This window comes from Vollenhovia emeryi, unplaced genomic scaffold (genome assembly GCF_000949405.1).
Source record: "Vollenhovia emeryi isolate VEMERY1.0 unplaced genomic scaffold, V.emery_V1.0 DF939123.1, whole genome shotgun sequence".
Taxonomy (NCBI): Eukaryota; Metazoa; Arthropoda; class Insecta; order Hymenoptera; family Formicidae; genus Vollenhovia; species Vollenhovia emeryi.
In genome coordinates, this window is record NW_011967243.1 from 1,262,437 (window position 1) to 1,277,229 (window position 14,793).

Here is a 14,793-nt window from a genome sequence, read left to right on the forward strand (position 1 = left end):
CGAGTCAGAAAATAAAAAACGCTATAAGTTGCAGTGCGTGCGACGTCCGTTAATGTCGGAGGCTCGTTAAATCGAACGCTCGTTAAATCTTTTAATTATTTTTAACGTAAAAGTAAAGCTTTAATAATATACAATACAATGCTGCACAATATAAAATTATTAAATTATAATAGTGGTAGCAGTACAGTAGTTTTTAATCAATATCCGAAGGGAATAGAGATGGAAGCTTGTAAATGGTTATAAAGTGCAAGCAGTTGAATGTGAATTTTTTATTTTTAATTTTTAATTTCTATAAGAAAATTATTAATTTATATTAATGTATTGTGTATAATATTACTTGCACACACTTCCGTTAAAGGTTAAACCAGAAATCTGTCATACCTAGATCCATTGAATCAAGAATTTGCTATATTGCGAATGAACTCTTTTTTTTAACAAAAATAGGATCCTGGAGTCACATATGTAAAATATGTAGGATCCTGGAGTCACATATGTAAAAATGCCATGTGTTTCGACTAGAAGTGGAAAGGAATTGGGGAAGTGGTAGGGAATTGGAGAAGTGGTGGGGAGACAAGTGGAGCTATCGAGCGCTCCTGGGTAGTTCCACGTTTCGTCGCTAGGTTTCGCATTTTCTCGTATTTAAAATTCGGTGTAGCACAGTATATAAACCAGCAAGAAAGCTAGCATGGTATCGCTTCTCGGCTCTTTGAGCTAAGATCAAATGTGTAGTATCTGTTCTTATCAGCTTAATATCTGATACAGTCCCCATAGGGGACTCAGAATATTAAACTGCTTTTTGAACAAGGGCGGACGTTCGGAGCTAGCTCTGGCTCTGCCGCGGGTCGACTCGGCTTTGCAGTGCCGTTGAGTCCGGCCTAATAAATCTATTAGAAAAATAAATAATTCTTTTCTTGGTTTCTCTTAAAATCGTGGTTACCATCCACTTTGGCCACTTCAGTTGCTGAGCAATGAGATAGGAAACGTCTACGTTGTGACTCGGCGCAAAATTTTCCAAGTTCCGTGTCGCGCTGGTCATTTCAAATTAACAAATGTTAGTATAATTTTTTAACATACTGGACCTGTGACTTACTGTCACACCACGTGGCTAATGGAGGTTAGGTTTCTGTCACAAGTCTATAATATACTTGTCACGCTACATACGGCAGATTTCTGGGGCTCGATCGATCTTTTTCTCTAGCGTGAACTTGTGAAAAGACATGATCGATCCTGAGATTATTTTAAATAAAGATTAATGCTGACGCGTAACGCTCTATTTCATCAATAAACACCACGTAACTAAAAATAGTAGCGACAATGAAAATGCATTACAGTGTCAATGCGAGTGTCGAGACACACTGACACGTTAATATACATTAATAAGTTGATCGTTAACGGCGACAAAAATTCGAGAAAATTAAAGTCAGGGTTTGTGTATCTCTCGACAGGTCATCAACTGACGGTGTTCAACAGCCAGTCCACTATTCAAGTAGGCGGCAGATGGAATCGCAGCAAGGGCAGAGTGGAACGTCCATTTCTGGGCGTAATAGCTGGACTGGTCGTCAACGGTGCCAGGATTTTAGAATTGACGGCGGCGAAAGACGGCAAAGTTACAGCCAGAGGAGACGCGCAGCTTCTGCCGGCCGGAAGTCTTCTAGATCGTGCCCCGCCGCTACAAAGAATGCAACAGGTGTGTCCTTAGAGCTAATCCAATTAGTAAATCTGCGCGGCAATTTCAATGGCCGTTTAATCAATTTAATTTGCAGACGCCAGCGTCCGGTTTCCCCGGCGTCATGGACGACCTCATTTTCTCTGGCGCCGGAAGTGGTTGCTCCGGCGATGATGAGGACGAGGAGTGCACTCCGATCTACGAGTCAGGTTCCGGTAAGTGTAAGTAATATTTCCGAAGGCGTAAGTAATCTATTCTGCACGTTTTCCCCGCGAGGGTATTCCATCTCTACGTGCCCGTGTCTTGCTGCGCAATTTCGTCTCAACCTCGAGCGCATCTCGTATTCACGAATGTCACTGTATTTTTCATCGCACGTTTTTGACGAAGTATTATTTTAAATGCCCATCTCGCGACGATTCCGACGGCAATTTCTCTTTTCGATCATCTTCCGAAGTATATCCGCATGTTTTATCATTTTATACGCGGTACTTAATTGTAAAATTATTTTCAATTTATATCTAATTGTAATTGAAAGCTCTCTTTAGTTGCAAAAAGTGCAGGCTATATTTTCAAAATCTAATGATAGCTTTTTAATAATATACGCAATTTTTCTGTTCCTGTACTGCACGTCTAATTAAAATAAGAAAATAAATTGAAATTAAATTAAGCAATAAACGTGCTGATTAAATTGATCGCCTTGGCTGATTACATTCTGTACGCAAATTCTTCTTTGGCTGTCATTGATATCGACTTTTTCCTCCGCACGCATCGCGTCACGTGAGGAAGGGCGTCCCCGTTATACACTTACGCATCACATACACACTCAACGTCGCACGTATCGCATGGCATGGCCACCTTTTCGTCTTCATGCTCGCCCGGTTGTATCTTCGATTCATTTACATATTTGCCGGCCGGAGAAATAAAGCCTGATAGCTTCCTCCTCTTTCTCTCTCCAACAAACCTCTTGCGACGAACTGAGGCCCCGCTCCGAAATCTTCTCCGACTAGCTAAAAACTATATTGATATCATTACTTATTAATGAGATGCGATAACTACTGTTGAATGGCTAAACGTTACGCCCGGTCGTACGCGCCTCTGCGACGCGGCGCGTATCGCGAAATTTCGCGATCCAATTATTGCAGATTTCTCAAAAAGGATTTATGCTTTGAATCATTACTTTTTACGGCTTTACTCTTTATAACACAATTATTCTCTCTTCTCGGACGGTTTGTAATTAAACGGTGCAAGCGTCAGCTAATAATAAACTGTTATTAGATTTGACTTCCGGATTTGAGTCGCACACATTTTTTATCTGATTCTGACGTTTCGTGAACATTTCAGTTGAATTCATCAAATGTTAAAAATAACTATTAGACATTTTATATTATTATCCGAACTACGTAAGTACAATTTTGATCGAGTCAGACAAGAAGTATTTGCAATTATTATTTAAGCAGGGGTACGGTGCAGAATACGAAATTTTACTACATGTGTAATTATTCTCTCTATTGTATTATACGTTTGGATCGTGCGTACAGCTTAATAATTACGTCGCTTCTATTTCCAGATGACATCATCACGCCAGTATACGTGGCGCCCACACGATTGCCAACAACATTGAGGCCGAAGCTGCACAAGGAAAATATTCAAGAGCGCCCATCCTGCGACGACGAGGAAGACTGTGAAGAAGGCTCCGGCGATCCCAGAACAACGGAAGAGATTTTCGTCACCTCGGCCACTGGTCCGTATTTCATGAATATCGTCCTGCCTAATGATTTGTATCTTTCTTCTAGCAGACAGCGGTTAAAACTAACGTTTTACAAATTCTCCTCGTTAAATTCCGAGGACGACGAGACGCAATCGTGAAGAACTTATTTTCCCAAAAATCGCTTCGAAATATCTTAAAAAATTTAATATTCTACATGCAGGACGTTGAAAAAAATGGTATCGAATTTTATGCGTATGGTACTCGTGAAACCACTACAGTACTCGAAAACCTATTTATTTTCAAGTTATAAAAAGCATTTCTCTGCCGGTATAAATATAAAGTGAATTCAATCTATAGCTAGATATTTTATGTGCCCGAGAGCCTATTATCCACCCAAGCACAATATCATCCGCCCCCAGTCTCTCACCCACCTTCGCTCTAAACACTTCGAAACATCTTGAATTACTTATGGGACACTCCAAAATGCTTGTTCAGACTTTTTGGTTTGATTTTACGAGTGTTATAATACATAGAGGAAGGTCCTCTATTATGAGATGGCAGGTTTTCAACACCCAAATTCAGTCACAAATCTCTTTTCGCCACGATTACACAATCTAACAATCAATCTTCCATTAAGATTTACGCTCCAAGGGTAATAAATTCATGGCGGAATTAACGAACGATGCCCATTAATTTAACAGAAACCCCGCTGTTTCATATTAGGAGGCTATCTTATAATAGGGGACTTTTCTCTACTCCTAAAATTGATACCACCTTTTTTCAGCACCCTGTATAAATTAATCCCATGTATTTAGCGTAGAAAACTCGCCATATGGCGTAGACGAGCGTCGATCGCGTCAATCAATCTTATCGCTCCCGTTTATCAACTTTAAATATAAAGAATCCTTCGTTACGGAAACACGACGTGGGCGTCTTCTTCGTGTTCGTGACAACTTTTTGTGACGCGCGCACCAGCCGTCGCCTACCATGAAAATAGCACCACCCTGTTGCCGGGGGCGACATTCCTTCCAGTAATAACATTCGCCCCGTCGAGTCACGACGTCAAACCGGACACCCTGTCCTTAATTTCGCCCGTACGTAGAATCGCGTGAAGCATCTTTGAAATCCGAAACTTTCTGTCGCGTTTCACATTCGCAGAGGATTCTTCATTGCGCTGATACTTCCTTTTACATGTACGTTTACGGATTGTAATCAACAATTTTAACGCGTGATTGTGAAATAGTACTCTAGTCTTGCTGATATCAAGTGCGTGTCTGTGCATAATTGTTTAAAAGTCAACGTCCAAGCCAAACGCCTCGACGGCGTTCAAACCCCAAGAGATCCTCGAGTCCGATACCGAAAGTAACGCATTTCTAAGTTTCCTCGTTGCAAGGCAACAGATAGTACAAACATATGGTACAAGCGGCAACTTATCAAAATGACTTATCGCTAGATGTCGGGAGAGATAATGAACTTTTTTACACCGGGCAATAAATCCGTGTCACGTACAGATGTTAGAAGTCTCAGAGAGACCTAATTGTTGCCTCGGGAAATGTCGTTGGTGGATCTCGTTGTAGAAGAAACGCAGCGGCAGGCGGCCAGCGTCCAGCATCGGAAATCCGAGACCGCGCGCGTGCTAAACGCTCGAAACGCGAGCCGCGGCGTGTAAAAGACCATTTTTGTCCCCGGCAAAATTGATAGACGAGGCAGATAAATCGATCTTGTGAACGCCACCCTCTCGAACGCACGTTGTATTATACGATACGTTCCTGACGCCCCAGGGATACGCTCGGCAACGTAACGTTCCTGCTTACGCACGCGTGAATACTTGCCGGCCTACGCACGCGTAAATATTGCCGCCTCCGCACGTTTCGCATCCCTCTCGCTTTCCCTCCGCGCGCTCTCACCACCCTGCTTCCTCCTGCGCCTCCTCTCCCGCCCTCCTCCCGCGTCACCCCCTCCGCGCGAACGGTACGAGGCGAAGCAGCACCCCCCGACGCACTTTTTTTTCACCCTCTCGCTTTCTGTCACAGATATCAGCTCGGTGACGTACACGACGCCCCGCGAGTACTCGACGAGCCATATCAGCACCCAGACGACGTCGGCGTCGTCGACAACGTTGAGCCGCGACGTCGTCACCGTCTCCGTCCAATACAATGTGTCAACCACAGACCTCGAGACCAGCCATAGCAGGTGCGTGCGTCTGTCGCCGATAACGTTCGCAACTGAACGCCAGATAATCATTCGCGCGATCGTTCATGCAGCATCGATTAGCCGATTACGGTGGGGGCTTCTGCCGTACGTTTTTCGCAACCGCGGAGAATCGCCGTTCGTTTTCTACCGGAATGTAATGATCACGTGGAACGTGCGGTCTAAATTATCACCTGATGAATTGATGACAGCGTGTCCATGGTATTCATAGAATACTTTAAAAGCTTTCCCCTAGCGTTGCATATTGGAGAAGTCCCTCAATATTGCTGGCATCATTAACGAGATGGGGTTCGATTAACAGGCCCTCAATTTGCCCCTTAAAAATAAACGCGAATCGACGCAGATCTAAAAAAATTCAGAGTTGTAAAATTTAACGACTTATTATCGCGCGCCTGAATGAGGTAAATGCCGCTGACGTGCGGCAACGATGGGAGGCCGCGGTGCTGGTTAAAACTGCGACTCGTCCGTAAGCGAATGATGGCAAAAAAAAATTAAACATTCGTCGCTTTGCAGCAGCGTCGTGACGCATCGGTCGACAACCGTGACGACGCAGACGACCACGTCGGAAATGACGGAGCCGCCGCCGCCGCCTCCGCCACCGGCGTACCCGCCGATGCCCACTCCGCCCAAGAACAACAACAATAAGCGGATCACGTCCGAGGCGGCCGAGAACGCCGCCCTTATAATCGGCATCATAGCCGCCGCGCTGATAGCGATAGTTCTGATCATCCTGATAATTCTCAAGTTCAAGAACCGGCCGGAGACGAGCTACAAGGTGGACGAGACGAAGACGTTCTGCCAGGACCCGAACGCGGCCCTGCTGGGCGCCGCGGGCTCCGGCCAGCCCTTCAACGGCGCCCTGAAGAACGGCGCCAACGGCAGCAAAAACAATAAGAAGCGAGAACTGATAGACATTAAAGAGTGGTACGTGTAAAGGGGGGCGTCCACAGGGGGCAGGACATTGCCTTGTGCTCGAAGTTTGTGTACAGAGGGCCAAGTACGTGGCCCAAGAACGTCACCTTTCGTCGTAGGGAAGGATCGAGGATGGAGGCAGGCAGAGAGGAGTGAGCGAGACGGTTCTTCGCGCAGGTGTGCGGGAAAAAATGCGCTTGCTAATCGGGGCATTCTCGGGGAGGACCTTCATCTGTTAAATATTAATCGAGTCCCGAGAGTCTGAGGATCTGTATTCCGGTGTAGCGCGAAAAGCGATCGAGTATTCGCCGGGAGAATCTTCCTCGAATTGCTCGTCGCGCGGTAAAGGATATACATGGAGATGCTACGTGAAATCCGATCAATGGCGAACACGACGCAGTTGCACGTGTGAAGACGATCTCCCGGCTGCTAGGAGAAAGGGTACGTTTGGAAAATCCTCGTGATAGCTTACGGGAGGACCAGTGTAAGAAAAAATCACGATTTAGTAAACATCCTCTCGTACCCTCCTGTACGAAAAGGGACACAATGCATGAGAGACGATCAGGTATTCTTGACAAAATATGTTTTCTAAGAACTTTAAGATCAGGATCGATAGGTCACACATCTAGAGGGAAGAAACATGTTTATTCTTCGAGGAAAAGAAACGGGGACTACGTTATCTTGAAAATGTATGAAACTTTTCTTTAATTCTAATGCAAATTGGAGCGAAGTTGATCGCACTTAGGAAGATCCGTCGAGCTGCTCGCTCGTAAAGAGAGCCAGCGAGTCGCGAGGTGCCGATTAACGATCCAGCGCCGTTCCTCTTGTTTCCTCGACACGAAATCTCAGAACAATTAATATCTAATAGGCACGCGATCGGAAGATCAGCATTCGTGTTCAATATGAGGCAGTTTTCTGCCTCGGTCTAATATGATTTTCCCGCGAGGAACGAAGAGGACAAATGGACGCGAAGATCGTGGAATTAATCGTAGGAATTAATTAAAAAGAAAAGAGCGTTGAAGGTGATATTAAGAGTGACTGATTCGGACGAATTTTAGGAAGCAACTTGCACGGATGTAGGCAGGCTATTTTTCTTGTTTTACAGATTTTACTTCCAACATCGTCTCTGTGAGTGCAACATTAGATCGTTCTCAAGCACGTCGGAAAAAAGATTAATTTTAAATTTATATAATAATCGTTCTATTTATCCCCCATTTTATAGTTAAATTATCTATCCATTAAGAATTCTAATAAAACGTTTGAGAGTGATTGGTACGATTTTTTAAATAAAAAGAACGATACTTTAAGTAAGACACTAAATAAATCGTGCATAAATGTTTCATATTGTTTATTACTGTAAGATTTTATGAATGTTATAAAAGCCCGGAGATATTAATAATCTGTAGTAAAGGGAAGTGTGTTGTGTTGGATAATATTATTAATTTTATATATACAGAATGTAGATATGACTCATGCAGATTCATTGATTTAAAATATAAAGATCTGCATAGAGAAGAAGGAACCTTTTTTTTACAGGATTATATTTTACCTGAAAAATATGTCGTTTAATTAGAATTTTGTGTACAATTAGATATATTTATGTTCATAAATATGAAAAATTACAAGGTAAGTAGGAAAATGTGATACCCCTGAAATAAATTTTGTTAATTCTGATACATTGATAAGATATTGAAATATTTATTATTTATACATATGTAGGGTTACGATAGCAAAATTTCGAATTGCGTTTTATTTTCGACGTGCTATTTATGAGAGCAAGATGTTGGAAGTGAAACATTAGGGACGAAAACATTGTGATCGAATGATCGCATTCTATCCTATTCATTCATTATTGTATAGAAAAGTGAACAGATAATATATATGTATATGACACATACATACTTATCGATTATGTTATGCGTGTATAAATTGTTTGACGGATTAAATAGATTTTATTAAAGTCTGTTTTGAGCGAAGAGTGACATGACACACATATTATGAGAGTTTCGTTCTCGAAAGATTCGAGTGTGAAATACATTTAATGAGGAATGTCATACCTACAAATTCATCAAGAAAATTTGCATAAAAATATATATTAATTGTCTCTATCGCACTTTATATTTTTAAACGAATTACTGATCGTGGCCACAATCTTAGCATTTCTCTATCATAACTTTGCGATATCGAGGAACGATTTCGTTGCACGGAAGGTTTCTATTAATTTTATTTGCAAAAGAATAGATTACTCTAATTACCTCGATATTCCTCGTTCACGTATATTGCGCACTCGAATGCGTTTCAAGCGAGATTGTACGCAAGTGACTCTTATACATATGGAAAGTATTTGTAAGTAATCGGAGAGAAAGGACAAACTTGACAAATAGGTGATTTATATAGCATACGCAAATATGCTTATACATAAATACAGGGTGTGTGAATGCAGTATTGCCAGTACGAGTTAGGTGACGTTTGACCGAGTCGTATAATCACGTCGAGCATGATTGCGCATCGCAAGTGCACCGAGTCGTTTCTACCAAATTGCATCGTCTCCTCCTAATTGAGATTCACGATACGCTCGTTTTTATACAGGTCGACCTAGGTATCGCGCGTCGTTTCTTCTCGGCTGTAAACTCTTCGATAAAATCCTTCGATCGGCATCGTAATGATGTCATCTCCATTAGAAGAGAATCCAAGATTCCAAATTGATGAGGGAATTTATAGACGAGGGTACTAGCGGTACTTTGGTGCATCCTGTATATAGCTGTATGTTGTTAACTTAGTATTACTATTAACAAGGTTAATCGTTGACGTAGTTGACGATAATAAAGATTTTTTAAAACCTATTCTGTGAAGCCAAAATCAAACGAGACATGTTGAGGGTCGAAAGACAATTTATTATCCCCCCATATTAGGTTGTATTAATGTAATCGATCATTTACATGGTTAACATTACCAGCAATGTTTTAAAAAATGATTTATAAAGACGTGCGCTTTTATGTAAAGTGAAACGTAATTAATATTATTGTTATTAGATAATCTTTAACACGATTAGCGAAAATGTTCAGTTTATAGGAAACAGAGAAATAATTTACAATTTATAATAGGCGTAATATTAATAACAATAATACATATTTTCAAAAAGAGACACGGGATAATTTACGATTGTCAGATAACTTAATTTTTATACGATAAATAGTATTAAATTATTTAAGAAACTAAAAAAACTTTAAAAACTAATCAGTTTTTATCAATTTCATCTAATTAAACATTTTATCTAACTCGAACTGATAAATATAGTAGTCTTTGAGAAAAAATTAATGACGCTTGTTTTTACTTTCTTGTAATTACTATGCGTGGTAATTGTTTCGCGGTAACAAAATTCGATCGTTTCTATTAAGGCGGCTGACAATTAACATGGTTAATAGTAATAACGAGCCACAAGGCGACGCTTGTCGCAGATAAAGAAGCAATAAATAATTAAACGGGCTGGTATAAAGCGCAGCGGCATGTTTCATTCCCGAAGCGCTGCTCCGCGCCTAACTCTCGAGCGCTCGTGACAACTCTCCGCATACATGGGAGATCCTGTTCTTTTTCAATTACATTTTTTTACGCCTGTCCTCTTCCGTTTCAACTATGGAAAGCGTAAAAAATACTTGAAAAACGGATCTTCAATGGGCGAACGGAACGGAAGAGAGCGTGTGCAAATTGTCGTTCAAACGCATCTTCACACGCCAGGGATGAGTAAAATACTAGGGGATGTTCCCAAAAGAAACGAGAATATACATCTTTTAAATATTTCTTACAGTTTTCTGCACACTTGCTCGAGAAGCGTATAAATGTTCATTCGATTATTGCCTAATGATACATCATACGGAGAGATATTCTATCGGGTTGAAAGCTATTTAAATGAACACGATTTACGGTTACACATAAAGATCTACAGCTCCTGTAATTCCCGTCTTCTCTTGATTTGCAAAACAGGTTTGCCGACTCCCATAGAGCATGTATGGTTTTCGATGCACTACTCATTCCAAGAAATTTGTTGAAGATTCCTTCATGTTCTCGTATAAGAAAAGAATAGGAGAGCTCGTTATTCTTGCGTGATACCTCCAATATTTTGTATTGGCAGAATAATACGATAGATCGATAGGCATTGTCAATGAAGCGAGCTACCTCTAATATATGAAGATGGAAATAGTACTTTGCCCATCGCTGGTCGAGACTGTCCCTCGGCGATTAATCCAAGGCGAAAGAAAAACGTCCGATTGTTATAAAGTGCTCTCGAATATTTTGTAAGTCGTGATCCTCCTTCTGCACTTTTCCTACAAGAGAATCGTCCTTCTTTAGATCCGCTGTTCTACGAGATCTTGAAATCGGTTGCTAGTATCTATAGCTTCTCTCTCTTTCTCTCTCTTTCTCTCTTTCTCTCCCCCTCTCTCTCTCTCTCTCTCTCTCTCTCTCTCTCTCTGTATCTATATAGCTTATTCGCCGTTTCTCTTAGCGGTGAAATAACAGATATGATTAACAAGTCGATTACGCATGTATCTCGAAGTAACAATCCTCAGGGAAGAACAATTAACGCGATCAAACGGGATTAATCGATTACTGACTATTAGCAGCGATAGGTATTTGCTGAGTGCGATTTTTTCCGAGAGTTTGATCCCTCTATCGAGTACTCTCTATCAAGTGACGTTCTGCTTTAGCTCAATTCACAGATTTACAATCTATTGAGAATTTTATTAAAATTAGAGACTTGAGGTAGATCTAATTTTTCAAATTGGTCCGTATCTCTATATCTGACGAGTAAGTTAATCTCTGACGAGATTACGGTATGCCGATAGATTCAGCGCTACGTACATACAATCCTGCAAGCTGACGCTTCGAATAAGCTTCTTTAATCTTCAATCGCACAAAAGCTCAGATCCATTATTGAGGCAAAAAGAAAGTGCTGATCATCGCGGTCCGCATTTTGCGCGGGTCGTTTTTACGCTTAACGAGACACAATAAATCTTAACTCTCTCGTCTTCGCGAAACTTGCAATCGTTCACCCCCAACCCCCCCCCCCCTGTCTCGTCTCATCCCAACTCTCAGAGTCATTTATGGATAAGCAAATCGACGTGTGAATTTTGTACATATATTTATGTGGCTGAACCTTGCGTGTGTGGGCAGTTTTAACGATACCTCAACAACGATATTTCGTGTAAAAAGAAGCTTTCTTCAATCTCGTATACGTGCGTTGATAATCGATTGGTTTTTAGGTGATCGATATTTCTTGCGAAACTAAAGCAGAAACTGCGCTTGCTGTTCCCCCATATCAATGGTGACCTTCGTGCGAAAATTTCCGTCATTAAGAAAAATCTTTCTTCTTTCCGTGCTCCTTCCCGCTTAAAGGGGAACACTCTTTATCAACCAGACACTCTAGACATATTGTTATCACTGCCCTCCGATTCTCTATCTGCATATCCTTCGATGTACTGACGACTAACGTTTATACTAAACTAAATTAACTTCTATAAAGATATATTTAGTGAGCAGTGTTACTCTAACTATTAACTAATACACTATGTCAAACTTAAAAATGTGTCGCGTACAAGCGCTGGAGCAGTCGGATTCGTTTGTAATTACCTAATTATTAATATTGACTTTTATTTATCTTCCTCTGTTCTGTTTATTTAGTTTGCACGATACCACGGATAAACGTGATGTAAAGCTTCTATCTAAATATCTAGCATTCGCGGATACTTTGGTGAAATGAGAGACATAAAATATTTTCAATTTCTAAAACACGCAAGACGAAAATGTAATTCGATTTAAATGAGAAATATAATGGATAACATCTAAAACCACAGGAAGTAATACAATTTGATAATTTGGTAAAAATAATTACTTATGTTAACAACAAACGGGAAATCATGTAAGTAATAAGAAAAAAATCGCGTGATTAACCATGGAAACGTCACGATAATTATAAGATATGATTAAGTTGTTTAAGTCAAACTATCTCTGTTATTAGTATGACAATTATTATTATACTGTTATCTATATAAAATTTGGCTGTCAATATTACTGATAGCGATATTGTTTATGTTACGTATTGTGTGCATTGTTGGTCATTACGGAAACTATTCAAGTTGCTCGAATATTGACGGCTCTAGCGAACGCTTCACGCAGGCTATCGATTACCCGTAGTACGACAAGAATTGAAACTTTCACGATCACACGAATCGTAAGGAAGAAAACGAAGGTATCAGACCGCACGAAAATTAATCGCGAATTTTGTAATCCTAACTTTATAGCCTTCATCTAATGAAACGAATATGCATTTCGAAACTCTTCGTGCATCAAGTGTCGCAACAGGTTGTAACCAGATGTAAAATTGTTACTATAAAATTTCAAAGAATTATTCTCATTACACTACAAAGAAAGAGAGGGATACTTTGGAAGTTACTGTTATCGTGAAAACAAAATGGTATCTCTTCTGACAAATATTTCGAATCCTTTGAAGATAGTTTTAAGAAGAATGCGAGCGCGACCAGTGAGAATAATACTTTGGACGTAAATAATCCTAAGCAAATTGTTGCAACATTTGATAATTAAACCTAGAGATCACTGTAGAAGTGCATATTCATTTATCATCGATATCTGGTAAAATTGCTGAAATGTCACCGCTGTTTAACGGACATACAACCCAATAATACCTGGAATAAGTGAAAAACGATAAGAGACAAACGCTCACTCACAGCTGTATCTAGAGTTGCTATAGCTAGATGGAATTATATTTTACATTGTACAGTCGTACGTATATGAATGCACTATAAATTAGATAGTAAACTATATTCGTGGGCGAGACGAAGAGTTGGAAACGGAGGGAGATCGAGCTAAGAGAGAGACATGTTATAGCACAAGGGAATGAATCCTGCGAAGTTCCACAGAAGCGGACACATTTTTGTTGTCGGCTGACTGCGAATTTCATACGACACGTGTATGTATAATAGAGACGTGTACGCACGCAAGAGGCTGATTCGCGTCGATGAGTGAAATCCGCCGACGAGCGGATCGTGTTATGCAAAATCGGGGCTATGAGTCACTGCGAAGGAAAACGAAGCAGAGCTTAACACGATGTACAGATACAGAACTATGAAGGCACGACCAGGCAAGGATTAATTGATATAAATTTTTGCCGAGTTCAGATTTCGGTGCGCGACTGTAACGTTAATAAATAGCTAAAACGCAAGATCGAAGCGTGTGCCGGTTTTCGGTGTCCAGCTTTCCAATGTCCCTCGCAATTTATTTGTAAAAATGTGACAGTTTCTCATGGGGGATACTTTAATCTGTCCGGCAAGTTTCGTTCCCGTAGACTCGACTGACACCTTGCAGCTTGGTTTTTCTTCGCGAGGACGGGGCCTCCGTTGCGCCAACACGGTCCCGCGGCGATACTAGAATCGGCCGTTTTGTTCCAGGTTACGTGAAGTATAGATGAAACGTTAAAAATACGGGATAATAGGCGCATGCAGTGCAGTTAGATTTTTTACACGTCAATGCAAAGAGGTCACGTTCCGTTGGCGTTCGCGTTTTTAAGCGGTATATATCCTAATAAGCTGCGCCCCGCGAGAGACCGATTACCGTTATCATTTCACCCGGTGTATGGTTTACAGAGGCACGCGGAGCTGAGGGAAACGACTATTCTTATATTTATACATTATAGCGACCTTACAACGATTGGAGAGCGATTAAACCTGTACGATGCTTTCATTGTTACTGCGAAACCTCCGCGGTTTCTGAAGCAGAAGCGAACTGAGTTCGCCGTATCGGTTAAATATTGAAATAGCGCTTTCATCAGCTTCGAGGATGCATTATCGCGTTAATCTTGCAAAAAGGAGGAAAGAGGTACGCAGTATACACGAATATACACACACCCACACACATACACACATACAGACAAGCACGTGAGTACCGTAGTGCGCGTGCACTGACGCATTACAAAATTCTCCTGAAGATTGGGGACGTTGTAAATACAATAGGAATAATGCCGTAACTACGAAATTATATGAATAAAGTATTGAAACTATAGAACGCTCCTTTCTCCCTTTCAAGCGAAGCTAAACCTTTTCGTCTTTCCAGATCAATGAATCCACGAGACTCTCTAAAGTTGTGGAGTGAAAATGGGACCACGGAGTGAAATATTTGCTCTAATAGAGTAAATATTTGCTCCAATAGTTCTATTTTCACTCCAAAAACTTTCGATACTAAGAAAAGCAAGGATCCTGCGGACTGATAAAAATTCGTGTACAAAGCG

At 40.9% G+C, this 14,793-nt stretch overlaps 1 protein-coding gene across 1 annotated transcript in view; it reads left to right on the plus strand.

Moving 5' to 3' along the window:
- LOC105569630 (neurexin-1) overlaps window positions 1-14,567 on the plus strand; it is a 218,668-nt gene extending 204,101 nt beyond the window's left edge. The window contains 5 exon segments of the mRNA XM_012026247.1: window positions 1,446-1,687; window positions 1,764-1,887; window positions 3,234-3,407; window positions 5,408-5,567; window positions 6,099-14,567. Coding sequence (XP_011881637.1) covers window positions 1,446-1,687; window positions 1,764-1,887; window positions 3,234-3,407; window positions 5,408-5,567; window positions 6,099-6,519 — 1,121 coding nt within the window. The 3' untranslated portion in view covers window positions 6,520-14,567.
- Window positions 14,568-14,793: the final 226 nt, after the last annotated feature.